Source organism: Homalodisca vitripennis, chromosome 4 (assembly GCF_021130785.1).
Source record: "Homalodisca vitripennis isolate AUS2020 chromosome 4, UT_GWSS_2.1, whole genome shotgun sequence".
Taxonomy (NCBI): domain Eukaryota; kingdom Metazoa; phylum Arthropoda; class Insecta; order Hemiptera; family Cicadellidae; genus Homalodisca; species Homalodisca vitripennis.
In genome coordinates, this window is record NC_060210.1 from 13892831 (window position 1) to 13908060 (window position 15230).

At 33.5% G+C, this 15230-nt stretch overlaps 1 protein-coding gene across 2 annotated transcripts in view; it reads left to right on the top strand.

The window, feature by feature from the left end:
• LOC124358960 (acid sphingomyelinase-like phosphodiesterase 3b) overlaps positions 1–15024 on the top strand; it is a 254260-nt gene extending 239236 nt beyond the window's left edge. For both annotated transcript variants that reach the window (XM_046811248.1, XM_046811247.1), the window contains exons 4-10: positions 59–209; positions 1317–1543; positions 5325–5482; positions 6572–6758; positions 9097–9209; positions 10679–10851; positions 13952–15024. In XM_046811248.1, coding sequence (XP_046667204.1) covers positions 59–209; positions 1317–1543; positions 5325–5482; positions 6572–6758; positions 9097–9209; positions 10679–10851; positions 13952–14162 — 1220 coding nt within the window. In that variant the 3' untranslated portion in view covers positions 14163–15024. The remainder of the gene's footprint in view (positions 1–58; positions 210–1316; positions 1544–5324; positions 5483–6571; positions 6759–9096; positions 9210–10678; positions 10852–13951) is intronic.
• Positions 15025–15230: the final 206 nt, after the last annotated feature.

A 15230-nucleotide genomic window follows, 5' to 3' on the forward strand; every position in this document is an offset into this window, starting at 1 on the left:
TTACATTTATGTATTGAATTAACGGATGCATTACATTTATAAAGGTTATTACGTGCAGACTGTTGGCGTACGGAGCAGAGTGTCAATCACGAGACTGTGGGCAGATACGGGAACTACAACTGTGACTCTCCCTGGGCTCTGGTGCAGTCTGCCGCTCGTACAATGAAGACGAAGAACGGAGAAGATATAGAGTTTGTGCTCTGGACAGGGTTAGTTATTTAAGACACAAAATTATTATACTAAGATGGCGGTTATCGCGATATAACCGAATCAAGCAACATCCGAGCGTGGCTGCTGCTTGGATGAGTGACCGCTGAGCGATCCTGTCTTTGCAAGCAGCCCGCCTGCCTGGCCGTTGGTGGTGGTTTGGAAGTCTATTTTAAGCCGTTGGTCTACAAGTTGTGTTGTAGATGGTTCTTTGTACTAACTTCGCCTGGTAAAAAAACGCTCTTGCTTTACTTTAGACTAAATATAAATTGGAAGATTATTACAGTTGAAAATTGCAATATTAGAAATTTGACGTTTGTACAGTGCTTTGTAATAAACTCAACATGAGAATTGTTTTTTATTAAATCTTTTATACAATCTATAACAATCTATATAATAACAAGGTAGGAGTACGCTACAACATATTTAAACTAACATGCTTCACTTTGGTCACTTGTAAAGTTTCATATACAAATTTTCAAAATGCCCTATGGACAGATAGACAAGCAGGTAAGTAAGTTTTACATTCTCACGATAAAAAAGAAGAATTTGTATTGGACTTTGCTTCAGGGGCTGAAATCATTTGTTTCGTTATTTTCTATATAGGAAAGAAGTAGAATGTAAAATTCAAGGTCTGTAAACTAAATATTTCAGATAAATGTATATGGTGTTTAGTTCATAAAGTTTGGTTTCATGAAAGTATCCAAATATTTTAACGTTACATTGAGCTAAGGAGGATAGTACTACACAAGATTGAAGTGAAATCATCGACCTTTAACTCTGCCTTTCCGCTCTACTATCATTTGACTTTTAGTATCTGCTTGATGGAAGTTCAAGGAATACTCATTTTTGCGCTTATACTATGCGAATTTCTCATCATAGGATAACAAATCTTTTATTATCAATTCATGTTTAATTTTTAAATGCCCTTCCTAATTTCTTAATTTTGCATTAGACAGTTTAGGTTTTGAAGTGACGCTGGAAAAGCATTTTATTCAAGAGATGATCATGATGAGGGTGCTTCAGGCATAAAAACGCAAGTTTCAGTACTTTGTGTGTTGTTAAGGATCCACGATATGCGTAATGATATCACTGGAACTGTACGTTAGGGACGGACTGTCGGTGATGTCCAGCAGTCGCTCGTCAGAGAAGCAAGTGGCGGCTCTACAGAATCTGACACACCTGTTCAGCCACACCTTCCCTTCACAGTTCGTGTTCCCAGTGTTGGGCCATGATGACCCCGGGGGCAACCCTGGAGAGAGGCTTGGATACCGGGAACTCGCTAATTTTTGGCGGCATTGGCTTCCGTCTGAGGCTATCGCCACATTTGTTAAAGGTAAGTTTATACTTACAGATAACATTTTATCCTGCACCGAGTTCCATGGTTCGTATACTGCATAGATATCACTATTGCTCAAAGTGGTGAAGTTTTGAGACTTTGCCCAATTCCAATCATGTTGGGTAAGACGTAATCCCTGATAAAGGCTTCGACATATTAATTGACGTTTTATTGATATTTTGCAAAATTTATGCACGCTGTTACAAAAGCCTTACTAATTACAAATGTTACAGGAGAAAAACACTACGTTTCAGGTAATGATATCTGCTTTTTTCTTCACTTTTTCATCTCTAAAACATTTAATAAAACTTAGAATAAGGTGACGTTTTAGTGAGTAATTAGTTAGGGCACATACTGTGTATTGTTGGGTAATGGTATGTTTATGTATTTCAAAGGTTTTGTTTTAAATTTTAATTTGGTACTGTAAACTTGATTATTGCATGAGAAAGCAGATATATGTCCTCGAAAACGTCGTAACGGTTATAAATGCAGTTACTACTGTTATTTATTTCCGTACGTACGAAACATAAAAATTGAATTTTTTTATAACGTCTCAAAATATTCCATAGTTTTGCATCTACAAAAAGCGAGCAAAATTGATATATAACATTGTTATTACGGGGTGAATGTTAGTTCTCCCGGATCAAAAACTTTCGATACCCTATGCCACTACAAAATATCCAGTAAAGATACACCACTGGGAGTTATATTACACACATGTAAGTAGCACTTACACAGTACATACATAGCACAATAAATTTAAGTTTCTATGTCTATAACAAAGAAAAGATTCCTGTTTTTGGCTTTTTTAAACCAAACTGCAAAATTGACAATTCAGAAATCGAAAAGTTTTGGACCTACTGGGACAAAAATTGTAAGAGCAAAGATTTGTTACTGAGCAATTACGGAATGTTTTCACCTGACGCCGCTAGGTGCGCGCCAATCGTGTATATATTGGTATGATCGTCCTTGGCACCTCAGTCAATGTCTATTTGTGAAAAAGGAAATATTTCTGCGCTGCTTGTTCTTTTATATTCAAATTTGAAATGATTGCTGCAACTCCGATAATCGAAATTCCTCCCAGTTGTGGAGTGCGGTCTGTGATTAGTTTTTTGTTAGCAAATGACTTAAAATCAATAGAAATTCAGTGGTAACTGTATGAAGTGTACGACAACAAGTAATGAATGCAACGTGGTTCATTTAGTTTAAAAATGGCAAAACAAACGTTGAAAAGATTTTTAAAAACCGTCTTTTCTCAACTGAGCATTCACTTTGATTTCCACTTGTTTCAGGGACTTTACTATTTGAAATGGTTTCACAGAAGCCAAGCTACTAAAAATCTTGTTCAAAATGGGAGCCCAAATACCTAACTAAATAGATCACAATAAAGAACAACAAACTGGGGAAAGTTTTGACATTTTTGGAGGCCTACCACAGTCATGATGATGATGATGATTGGATCGAATCGTAACAGAATACGATACCTGGGTGAAAACAGGTAAATTTTGAGAAAAGATTAAAATTCATAGAGTGGAGGCATACAAGTTCCCCTAAAAATCCAAGGAAATGTCTGCAAACCTTTTTGGCAAGGAAGATCATTGTAAAGTTGTGCTGGTACAGGCAAGGTGTTTTTATTGATTATCTCGAGCCTGATGCAAAAATAAACTCTGGACGGTAATGTTAAACAGTGCAAAACCTAAGGTAGCTGTCCTAAATAAATATCGAGGACAGATGTCATCAAAAATTTTGCTTTTGTATGACGATTCCCAACTTTAAATTGCAAGAAATCTTGAACTCTTTTAACTGGGAGGATTTTCCTTAGGCTATGCCCCTAGTGGCATGATCTTGCTCCAAGTGATTTTCACTTGTTCCCGAAAATGAAGACCTAGCAAAACACACCATTTTGGCAACGATGAGAAGCTCCAGATACTTGTCATAATGAGTGGCTGAGATCGCAGATGGCTGAATTTTATGAGATTTCAAAGCATGTCCAACGCTATGATAAGTGCCTGAAATTGTATGTTTATTACGTAGAAAAGTAATAGATTAGTCCCTTTTTCACATGAATATATAAAAATATTTTTCCTGAACTTGGGTATTTTAATTCCAAAACGTTCCTTACTTTCTGAATGTCCCTCGTACTTAAACTACAAATTGCAACATTCTTAAGTATGAAATCTTGAGTTATATTAAGTTATATTCTATTATACTACTGCCATAACTTTTATTCTCGACCGAGAGTTTATTTACTAATAAAACTTTTAACCTTGAGCACCAATAAATTGAGTGGTTTGGTAAATTTAACAAGGTCAGCGCCTTGACGTTTGGGGCAACACCAACCTCAGAAACTTTGAAAAGGAAACGCTATAGAATACTTTTATGTCACAGTTTATTTGATAAATATTAAAATTACATTGGTATTCTGGTGGATACAAGTTTATATTTCATGCACGTAAAATAACAGTTATATTGATGTTTACGGCTTAGTACTGTGAGTGTTACAAGCCGAGATTTGCATGCAAGTACGAGACGTAAAGACCAAAGTGTGCAATTATTACTTCAGAGCCAGCATACATAAGAAACGAGGGCAATACGGTGATTTTTGGTATGCAAACCGCGTTGTGCAAACCAGCACCATACATAAACTCTCTGTTTTACTCGACGTCAGTTGGAGTCAGGTTTTGCTCTCCAACTTTAGTTTCCATGTTTCCATTAGTTATACAGTGACCCTTCGGAAGTAGTTCCAGATTCGAGAATTTTATCCAACAGCAGTCACCAACATAATTATTAATGTTATCTTTCGAATTTAATGTTAACGGTTATTACGTTTATAGTTATACCGTGAGATACGTTTTATGCTATAGCTTTTTTGTATTTATGATTATTTTTAGGTGTAGTGGAGTTCGATAGATAGTAGATTCGATTGTTCAGAACAACCAATGATTATTACATGAAATTACATTGCATAAACTACTCAATGCAGCTTTGACGTTTAACAAAATTACAATAACTAGAAATATTATATTTTGGCAAAATACCCGAACTACTGAAATTTATTTGCAACTTTAACTATAACCAGTGAGTAATTTAATGGCCAATTGTTTCACATACTCTTTCAAAATTACTGAAATGCCCACACTGATTATAACTTTTTGATAATTAAAATATTTTGCAATCAGAATTTTTGCTTTTAATTTGAGTTTTCCAATGTATATATATATATATATATATATATATATATAGTATTGAAAAAGTTTCATTATTCCCTCTGAAACGTTAAAACTTCGTAATTATTAACCCGTCATATTTAATATTATGTGTTTTACACAAAATAAAAATGAGTTATACAGCTCTGTAAGTATGTCATTAGTCCCGGAAACATACATTTTGGGCACTTCAAACAAGAATTTTAGTTTATTATATGCTGAGGTGTCTTGAGTAAAACTTGGTGTTTCTACTAAATAATTACTACACATTAATTTTACGATAATTTAAATAATACGCGCTTAGGATTAGTTTGAAAGAAAGGCACATATATACATTTATGTTTAATCTAAAGTATAATATATAGCCATGTTGAGCACGTTATGTAGTCACATACATTTATTCTTTACGTTGACCGCTCAATGATGAAATTAACACACACCATAACCTGTTTTAAGTAGGTTTCTTATAACTCCATACAGGTAGGCTATACAACATCATATATCATTGTAGGGAGGTGTAATGTTATACAACCGATTGAGCTAGGATATAATACAACCAATTATTTCCACAGGTGGTTACTACACTATTGAGCACAAAGACAACAAACTCCGGATCATCGCTCTCAACACAAACTTGTACTCCAGTCCGCACAGTAAAGGAGATGATCCTTCAGAACAATTCTCTTGGTTGGCGGAGGTTCTTGAAAAATCCCAGAAATTCAGAGAAAAGGTATTGAGTATTTGTTTGTAAATGGTGGAAAAATTATGTATATTATATACAATACAATAAGCATATTGCATGAAAACCACATTCTCAATACACCGCAATCGTTCTATATGTATACATACATCTTTAACTTCGTCCTCAATCAAACTTGCGGCTTACTCTAAAATAAACAATGTTCATAAGTTCTTAAATCAGTTTCATATTCATTGTTAGAAAATTTATAATTAATTCAGTCCTCCCAACGACCAGCGTACAGATTAAAATTAAAGAGCCACTTAACTTTTCAGAACTGTTATTCCAGCTTTTTTGGATCCATCAACTTGTCTGCATGTTCAGGGTGGTGATTTAAAAATGATGCAAGCTTTGCTCAGTATGGTTGTGTTTTTTTATTAAAAAAACTTTAGTTACGATTCTTAAAAATTACAAAACAATAATAAAGACAAGAGAATTTTTTTTCTTTCCTGTAGAAAAGGGGGGTAAACAATAAAATTGGAGAATAGAGGATAATTAGAGCAAAACAAATGTGGAATTCAAGGATAAGAAATGTTAACAGTGTGTATATAAAAAATAAATAACGGAAGTTGACTTATAAACAAATAAAACAGCATTTTATAAAATTGTTATGTTGTGAATTTAAATTTTATTAAGGACACGTTTATTGATTTGGAAGTCATTAAAACACGGAATTGTGTGACATTTATTACGTTTAGTTTGGTACGCAAACGGAGAGCAATATTGTGGTAACTTTTTACTGTGTTTCTAGCTCTCTTGATTTTTTTGTATTATACTCTGAACCCCTCTTCTTTTTGTTGTTGTAAGTGGATTGTAAGTGGACACATGTTTCCAATACCATAAGCTATTCATTTTATGCAGCTTAATCATACTATTAAATTTTTTATTTCATGTATATACTTTTTACTAAAATTGGCATGTGTGTTTAACTTAATTTACTATATTGTGTTTAACTTATATTGTGATGTGGAACCCTCCGAACAGGCTCGCCATAGAGGAATCGTACTTTGTTTAGAATAGTATAGTATTGAAAGAAGTATACAATAGAGTACTGTTAACCATAACTTTGTGTATTTTCAGGTATATATAGTGGGCCACATGGGACCGGGCCCTGACGAGCGCCAACCTGACACGATGCCTCACTTCAGAGAGGCTGCGGCCCGAAGGTACCTCGGCCTTATTCGGAAATATTCGGATATTATTGTGGGTCAATTTTTTGGTCATCTCCATTCCGACACCTTCCGCATCGTATATAACGGCAGTTCAGGTAGGAACCTCTTAGATCGAGTTTTAACCTTTTACATACATATATATATATATATATATATATATATATATTTATATAACTGAACTTTTTCATCCTTATTATTGTACACATGCTGTAACTTTGAATCTTTTCAGCAAAGCATGCTAATTTAGCAATAACGATAACTGAGTAATAAAATTGAGTCATACAAATATTATTATATTTTTTATAAAAAATGTTTACTGTTTTATATATATTTATTTATATATATATATATATATATATATATATATATATATATATATATAACTGAACTTTTTCGTCCTTATTATTGTACACATGCTGTAACTTTGAATCTTTTCAGCAAAGCATGCTAATTTAGCAATAACGATAACTGAGTAACAAAATTGAGTCATACAAATATTATTATATTTTTTATAAAAAATGTTTACTGTTTTATATATAAGCGAATAATAGCAGAATAAGCGAATGTTTGATTAAAGTGTGTTCTATTATTTCATTGAATGAGGAGATTTCCTTATTGGAATACACTATTTTATAATAATTTATGAAAGAAAAGTCACAATTATCCAATAATTGTATCTTTATACACGAGGTCTTTCAACATCAAAGATGCAATTGTCAGGTGTGCAACGACGAGATGTTGAAAGGCCTCGTGTATAAAGATACAATTATTGGATAATTGTGACTTTCCTTCCATCAATTATTAGAAAATGCTTTTTATTAGTTAATTATTACAAAGTAGGAGTACCCCACACTACGTGTCTCAAAGAGTTTCGCTGGGATTCCGTACAAAATTCAAATCTATAGGTCATTTCATTCTCGATTTCTCGAGCTGTCCTGTGGTCAGATAGACAGGCAGACATAATACATAAATTTTCCTCCTCCCCACAGGCAGACAATTGCATCAGCCTACTGACACGCTTTTATTACACTCACGCAAATTCCATAGTTAAACAGACCCATCATAAAACTCAATTTGGTCTACATATAAATAATAAAAATTTAACTTCTACACACGCACTTTTTTCGGCATATATTATTACATGATACATTAACGTTTTTCTTAATTGACTTTGAATTCATTCTGTAATAATAAAAGTCCACACAGCAAATCACTATAAAACTATGTTTTGTGTTAGCTACATGGTAAATGTGTCATATGTGACAATCTCCTATAGGTGTATTATGTTTGTATTCAAAATTTATTTATTATGATATTTTCTTCTTACCATCGTGGTTACCCAGAAGATCGATGTAAAAGTTTCGCTAACGCTCAGCCAAACACTGTTGAGTTCCATACACTATTGAAGTCAATGTTTCTCATATAGTAATAAAGCCTCAAGCAAGATGTTAAGTCTATAAAACAGTTCGTATCCGTGATGATAGTAGGGATAGACAGACAGAAATACGACACACGACTACGCTAAAACTCAGCAAAAAAACTTTTCTAAATAATGTTCATAAAACTGATATAGCAAAGTATATGAGAACCTGACAGAGTATATACATATAAACCTACAATTTAGTTATATTCATATAAGGTAAACAACATGGCACTGAATAGCTATATGCCATTAGGACATTGCAAGCTTTCTTCTCTTGCCAAAGACAAACTAATATATGAAGAAATGAAGAAAAGGACTTTTCTTTTTAAGAGGCAACGCATGTATGGACATACTGACAGACAAAGCCACGGTTTTAAGAAGGATCTCTCTGCTTTAAAACATGCAAACACTCAAAAGCATATTAATTCAAAAGGTTTTTCCTGAAATTTAAAGCATTATACTATAGATTATGAGGTTTATCTTCTAACTCCCTGTTTCTTAATGAAATAGGCATTTTAATGGAGTGGTAAAATATAGGGGTTTTGGGGCAAATGTTTACCACAAAAATGTCACCAACGATATTGTGTTAGAATAACGTTACAGAACAAAAAAGTGTAATGCAGGACAAAGAAGGAGGGGAACAAATGCGCTTTTGTGTTATGAGCGTTCCAGAACAAAAGCCGTGCTCAAGTTATCAAGTCACAGCTAAGGCATTAGCGGCTGAAAGGCCTCTGACACATTCGTCACGAAGTCAGCGGTAAGTCGGTCGTGTGGTTGAGACGCTTATCAGGTTAATGCATTAGCTGAAACTTGGCACAGCTCTGCAGCAGACTCGGTGTTGGGAATAAGAGATAGCTCAGTCGTAAACCCATTACGGTTACTGTGGCTTCTGTGATTTATTCACGCTCACAAGCACAACTGCTTTCCTCAACAATGGCGTCGTTTGTCGGTCTGAGGGGTTCCAAGACTATCATTGTGCGGTCTGACTGTTCACTTCTGACATGTTCCAGCACGTCCTGTCTCGTGGATGCTCATGGCGCCGTCTCTCAGCCCACGAAGGACCAACGGTGGAGCGAACAATCCTGGCCTTAGACTCTACAAGTTTAACAGAGACACTGCTCAAGTAAGTTCCTAAGTTATTATTTTAAATTTAGTAAGTACAAATTTTAAACCCTCCTTTTTCAAACTTTGTGCTATCTGTACGTTTACTTTTATTATCTGTAAAATAAACGTTAATAAATAGTATTTATAGTAAAACGTTAATAAATAGTAATTTTTATTTTCACCATCCTCAACCTTTGAACATTCACATAAACAACCAATATCTAAAATAGAAAATAAACATACGATTGATTTTTAACGTAATTCGTTCCCAGAATTATAACTGTTCAATTAAATACTTAACTGTTTGTATTTATTTATTTGATATGGTTCTTATCTCAGAGATGATGAGTGATGTGAGCAACATTCTAGGCTTAGACACATTATCTAGCAGTGATCTACAGTATTTCTCAACAGGAGGTCAAGGTGGTGCAATCGCCTTTGTGCTTGGAAACTATATTTCTATAGTATTTTAAGAAGCCTTAGGTACATGAGTAGAAGGAACGATGACAAAATATGAAACCATGCCTAAAAAACATAACTAAAAATAACAATGTTAAATTAAAAAAAGTGTGTACATGACATATTTTTAAGGAATGGCATAATTTTATTAGTTTATGAATGAAGTAAATCATATTTGTTTTCGTTAAATATAATTTATAAAATTTACCTATTTTTTAACAGATTTAAAACTAAAAATATTTTAATCCCCAAAGCAATAAATTTTATATTTGCAGTAAAAACTTTACATGTTTATATAGAGAAGTTTTTATGTGGGTTTGATTGCCTAGATTTCCCGCTTAAGTGTCCGTAATTTTACGTTGAGCGGTCGAGCAAATTTCGAATATTCTTTATATTTAAGTAATACGTCTTAAGCAGCTATAAATTTAACATAAATTCCTTCTTACGGAATCACACCTGAGTAAAATGATAGCCTCGGTACGAAATCAGAAACTTAAAATAAGAGATCAGAACAGTTATTTAACAGTTTAGAATGTTAGAATATAAAGGGGGATGGTCTTCTAGCTTCACCATTTCTATAATCCATACTCTATATGATTATTTAATTTATTTATTAAGAAACCAATATGAATTTAATAGTGATTTTTCGCAATAAATATTGTTACGCATATAATTTTTAACTGTTTACCACAATTTAGTAATATTCTGTAGGAAATGTTTTCTATTTTTCTCATACTATTAACATACAATTAACATAGCTTGAATACTAAGCTTTTAGTTTTTGTACCTTAAGTTAAGGACTTAACTTCCAGTAGATTTTTAAACGTACTTCAATATTTAAAATAAAAATGTAGAAGTAATATTTAATGGATAGAATTTCTGCACTAGGTGATAATACAATATATAGGGTACGTTATTATAGAACAGGTAGTCTGTCTTCTTAAGATACACTGATATTTATGTGTTTTAAGTAAAAAAATGTTGAAGAACTTAATTTGAGAAACATAATTTGGCACTACGTGTTTATAGGTTCTAGATTACACGCAGTACTACTTGGATCTAAATCAAGCCAACCAAAAAGAAAAGGCAGATTGGAGTCAAGAGTATAATTTCACCAGCTACTACGGTTTGACCAACATCACTCCTTCATCCCTGCATGAACTCGCCTCCTCCTTCAGGCACGACTCACCCTCCTTCGACAGGTTGGTAGGGTAGTTACTGAAGGTCCGGATACGGTTTCACTCTTCCAGCTCATTCCCTCATAGCAAAATGCATAAGACTTCACATGTAAAAATATGTATTTTAAGTGTCAATTTACCTTAATGCAAATTAAATAATTGAGTATATTCTTCAACGGAAAAAAGTTTTGAAACACCTTAAAAACAGCCATAAGTAAGGCTATAAGTAAGCAAGAAAAAAGAAAACAAACAAATTTATCATTTTATTCAAGAATATTGAATAGTAATTTCTAAATCTGGTAAACCCATATTGAAACATATTTAAGTGTCAAAGAATCGTTGAGCCTTAAATCGTCTTTAATAATAAAAACTGCACTTAATACAAAATCCTTCGATAGTAGAAAAATTTATTTACTTCTGAAAAATTACGAAATATATGAGACCATCGAACTGGGTCTCTACCTGATCGAGTTATTTCTAAAAATTTGTTGTATAAAAATTTACTTATACAGATATACTGAAACTTTGAATTTAGGATATATTTTTATGGCAAAGATTTCGCTTGCTTTTACAAGTAAACCATTTCTAGTGCATCTGACAAGACCATGAGAACCCCTCTTTCTCTAGATTACACGGGATGGCTGCTGGGAAGTTAGTTATAAATATTTTTATTATATAGGTATCTCTAAAGTCAAAACTATTTTGTATCTCTTTAGACATGGACTCCAGATTGCAGGAGTCTCTCTAGATCAGATTTCAGATCCTGCATTAAGCGGAAAGTGATATGATAAACCCACTCTTGGCATTGGCTCTTTATTAAAATTTAATTTAGTTCACAAGACAAACTCTTCTAGAATATAAAATTCAAAAACTAAAATTATATTGGCATTTTTGTCTCATTGTTTTATGTATGTTACATGAACGCATATTATGTATCCAAAAGTAGAAAACTGTTAATATCCAACATTTCTCACAGATTAAAGATTCAAAATGTAACGGTCTAATCTAAGGAATTCATAAAACCTGTACATGTGTTGTATAAATAAAACTGTATACAAAGGACATTGAGATTGCGTGCCAAATTTGAAGTCTATAGTTAATGTATTACTCCATGTGGTACCATGATATATACATTTAAATTTCTGGTGAGTGCACTCAATTTGTTCACAAATTTGTATGTTCTGCATTTCATATTTTAAATTATGGTTACCCATAAAACTGATAAACAGTATTTAATATCGCCCCGTGAAATTTAAGGATTTAATACTCAGAAAATTTTAAGGAGTTGGATTGACCAATTCTTGCAAAAAGCTGTAGGTTATTTCTTTCCAAAGATATAGTGCGGACAGAAAACCTAATAGACAAACATAAGGACAGAAATAAATGAAATTTTCCAGTCCATTAAGTTCTAGACTTCACCAATGCCTATAACTTAAATAGAAAGTGTTGTTAGTGACAAAGGAAAATATATTGTTCTCTTAGAACAAGTAGCTTAGAAATTGTAAGTATTCTTTAAATAACCTTTACGCTGCTTCCTGAGAGGATATTCTGGGTGGGTAAAGTTGGGGGTTGGAGAAGCCTCCTATCGAGATTTACGAGAAAGAATATAGGGCACTAACCTCAAGTCGTGTCTCTTCCGAAGAAGAGGAAGCCAGCTCCGAATCACCCTCACCAGCTAAAGCAGGGCACACCCTTATGTCTAAGCTAGCAAGAACCTTTGACTCTCAGAGAAACCCTACCTACTCGAACAGTCATCTCCCGCAGTAGAGTAGACCTATCAGACTACCCGTGTACATCAGAATCTTGGTATTTGCGGTTAGTGATCTGCAGCTCCTGGACATCCATAAGGTTGCCCAGATTTTGACACCGGGTTTTGGGTTCAACATGGAGTAACATGCACCACCATTGAACATATCGTTGCTTATATATAATAATGATGTCTCATGCAAAATTTTAAATCTGTAGCTTAGCTTGTTTTTCAGAACTTGTGTGGACGAAAGACATACGGATACAGTAAAATGAATTTTTCAGCCGTACGGATCATAGGTATCACCGAGGCTCATTCAGTCAACAGAACGTTATTAAATATTATTTGCACATAAAATGGAAGTGTAACAGTGTGTTACAACAAAATCCGACTCATTCAACGTGATAAAAAACCGTATCTTCTATTGAAATGCAATATGGAAGTAACGAGTGGGAGTAAACTCGCGCCTGACCCATTTCCCGAGATTACAACAGCACTCACAGTTTTATGGTTGTAATAATGGACAGTGCATCATCATAAATTTAACGCACTCTCTATTTTACGTTGTACAGATTTAGATAATAATACCTTTAGCCACAACATATAATGAATCTAATAATGGACTTTATGGTTGAAACTTTTATTTAAAATATTTTTGTTGGTTTATTATGCTCAATAAGTAATAAACCTCATGACTATACTCATCGGCGTGATTAAAAATTGAAAATTTTAAAGTAGGTGGTCAACCTTAATCTAAAATAGGAAACTCTAAACTGATACCCTGTCCTCTGGACTATAGATTTTGTCATTATATATTCGGAATATACAGAATTGATACATCGCTAAATTATTTATTAAATTATACCATTCACTTAGTGGTGTCACTTGTTTTTGTACCAACCATGATTTCAAAGTTATTTATTATGTGAATAGCTGCTTGTCACGTAACTACTGTAATGTAAGTGAAACTTATATTTTCTCCTTGTCTTTTTCCAGCTCTAAAAGATATTACCTATGTGGATGGTTTCAAATCATTGACTATACAAACCTTCGAAAACAATGCAAATCTATATTATAATGTATGAATACAGTGATAAGTGAATAATTGTTCTAATAGTGTAATGTATAACACAAGATACGGTACAACTAAAATAATTTATATCCTATATAGAATAACCCAATTAACCTCAATTATAAAACAGGTTACCAATCCTTTGGGGTGAGAGGCCTTGATTTCCTTCCATAAAATTTTTATGTCTATTATTGCAGTAGCTTTATTTTTCAGAATTGCACGAAAAATATTATATAATTTCAATTAAGTTTTCTTCTTTCCACTCAAGAAACCGTCTTTTATTATGCAATATTACATTTTTCCAGATATTACCGAGCGAACTCCGTGGGTCTGTCGATGGGACATTGTGACGGTCCGTGCACCCTCACTCACTACTGCGCCACTACACGGGTAGAGTACTCGGAGTTCCGCCACTGTCTGGATGCTGCCGCCAGCGCCCTCGCCTCTGGGAGCACAGCCATCACGGCTGGCCTCTTCGTGGTCCTCGCCCTCGGCCTCCCGTCACTGGTCACGTGACATCCCTCCCTCCCCACCCTTCCACAGGCGTAATGAGGTTCCCTCTTCTTCGGCCGCTGAATGGTCTACTCTTACTAAGCGTTTTTAATGTTCATTGTTTTCACTTGATCTCGATAAGTTTGTTGGATCTTTTAATTATTCAATGTTGGCTAACCTTACAGCAATTGAAAGTTGTCTTAAAACCCAAAAAAACGTGTCAAAATTTAAAGAAATGTGTACATTCCTGCTTAATAATAATCTGTTTTGTATATAGACAAACAAATACTAACCAAATTATCCTTTCAAAATAGTTGGCAGTTAACTAATTAACAGCAAAATTAATCCGTTCCTGGTTGGATTCTATTATATGGTTAACTTTATATGGATATGTCAAAATAACGTTATATTTTGTAACTATTTGGAAACATTAAGGTCTGATATAAACTATCTTATAAGAATATGTTTTGAACAGGCATAAGCTCTTCGTAGACTGTGATAAGTACTCGTTAAGAACTGAGTTATTTTGGTAAAATAGCGTTTAATAACTGATAGTATTTTGTTATTTAATGTTTATACATACTATAGATATATCTTAGAGATTCTATCAATTGTAAATAGGCCACCCGTAACAAAAGAGAAGCATAGTAACTAAATTAGGCCTAAAGATTTTGTACTTTTCAACAGTTTTAATTAATTCGTACGTTTCAATTGAAATTCCAAAAGTAACTGATTTTTTTAAAGTTTAATAATTAAAATTATGCTCATCACTAATTAAAATATCCATATGTAAATGATGTATATATTATTCTGAAAGTTGATGTAGTGGGAACTATTTGTAAAATTCTGTCTTGAATAAATATCTAAGCTACATTATACAAATTGACCTTGCAGTTATTTGTATTCCTGTTTAAATAATTAACATAAATGTCGAGAAACTGCAATTTAAGTTTTTTGCATTTTGCAAGGTGCCTAGTATTAATGGATTTTAGTACATTCGAGTGGAGATATATACTGGTATACCATAATAATATTGTTAAACCTTCTGCACTTTTGCGGGTTCAGTTTTTAAATTAGCGTCGTAGCATGTTT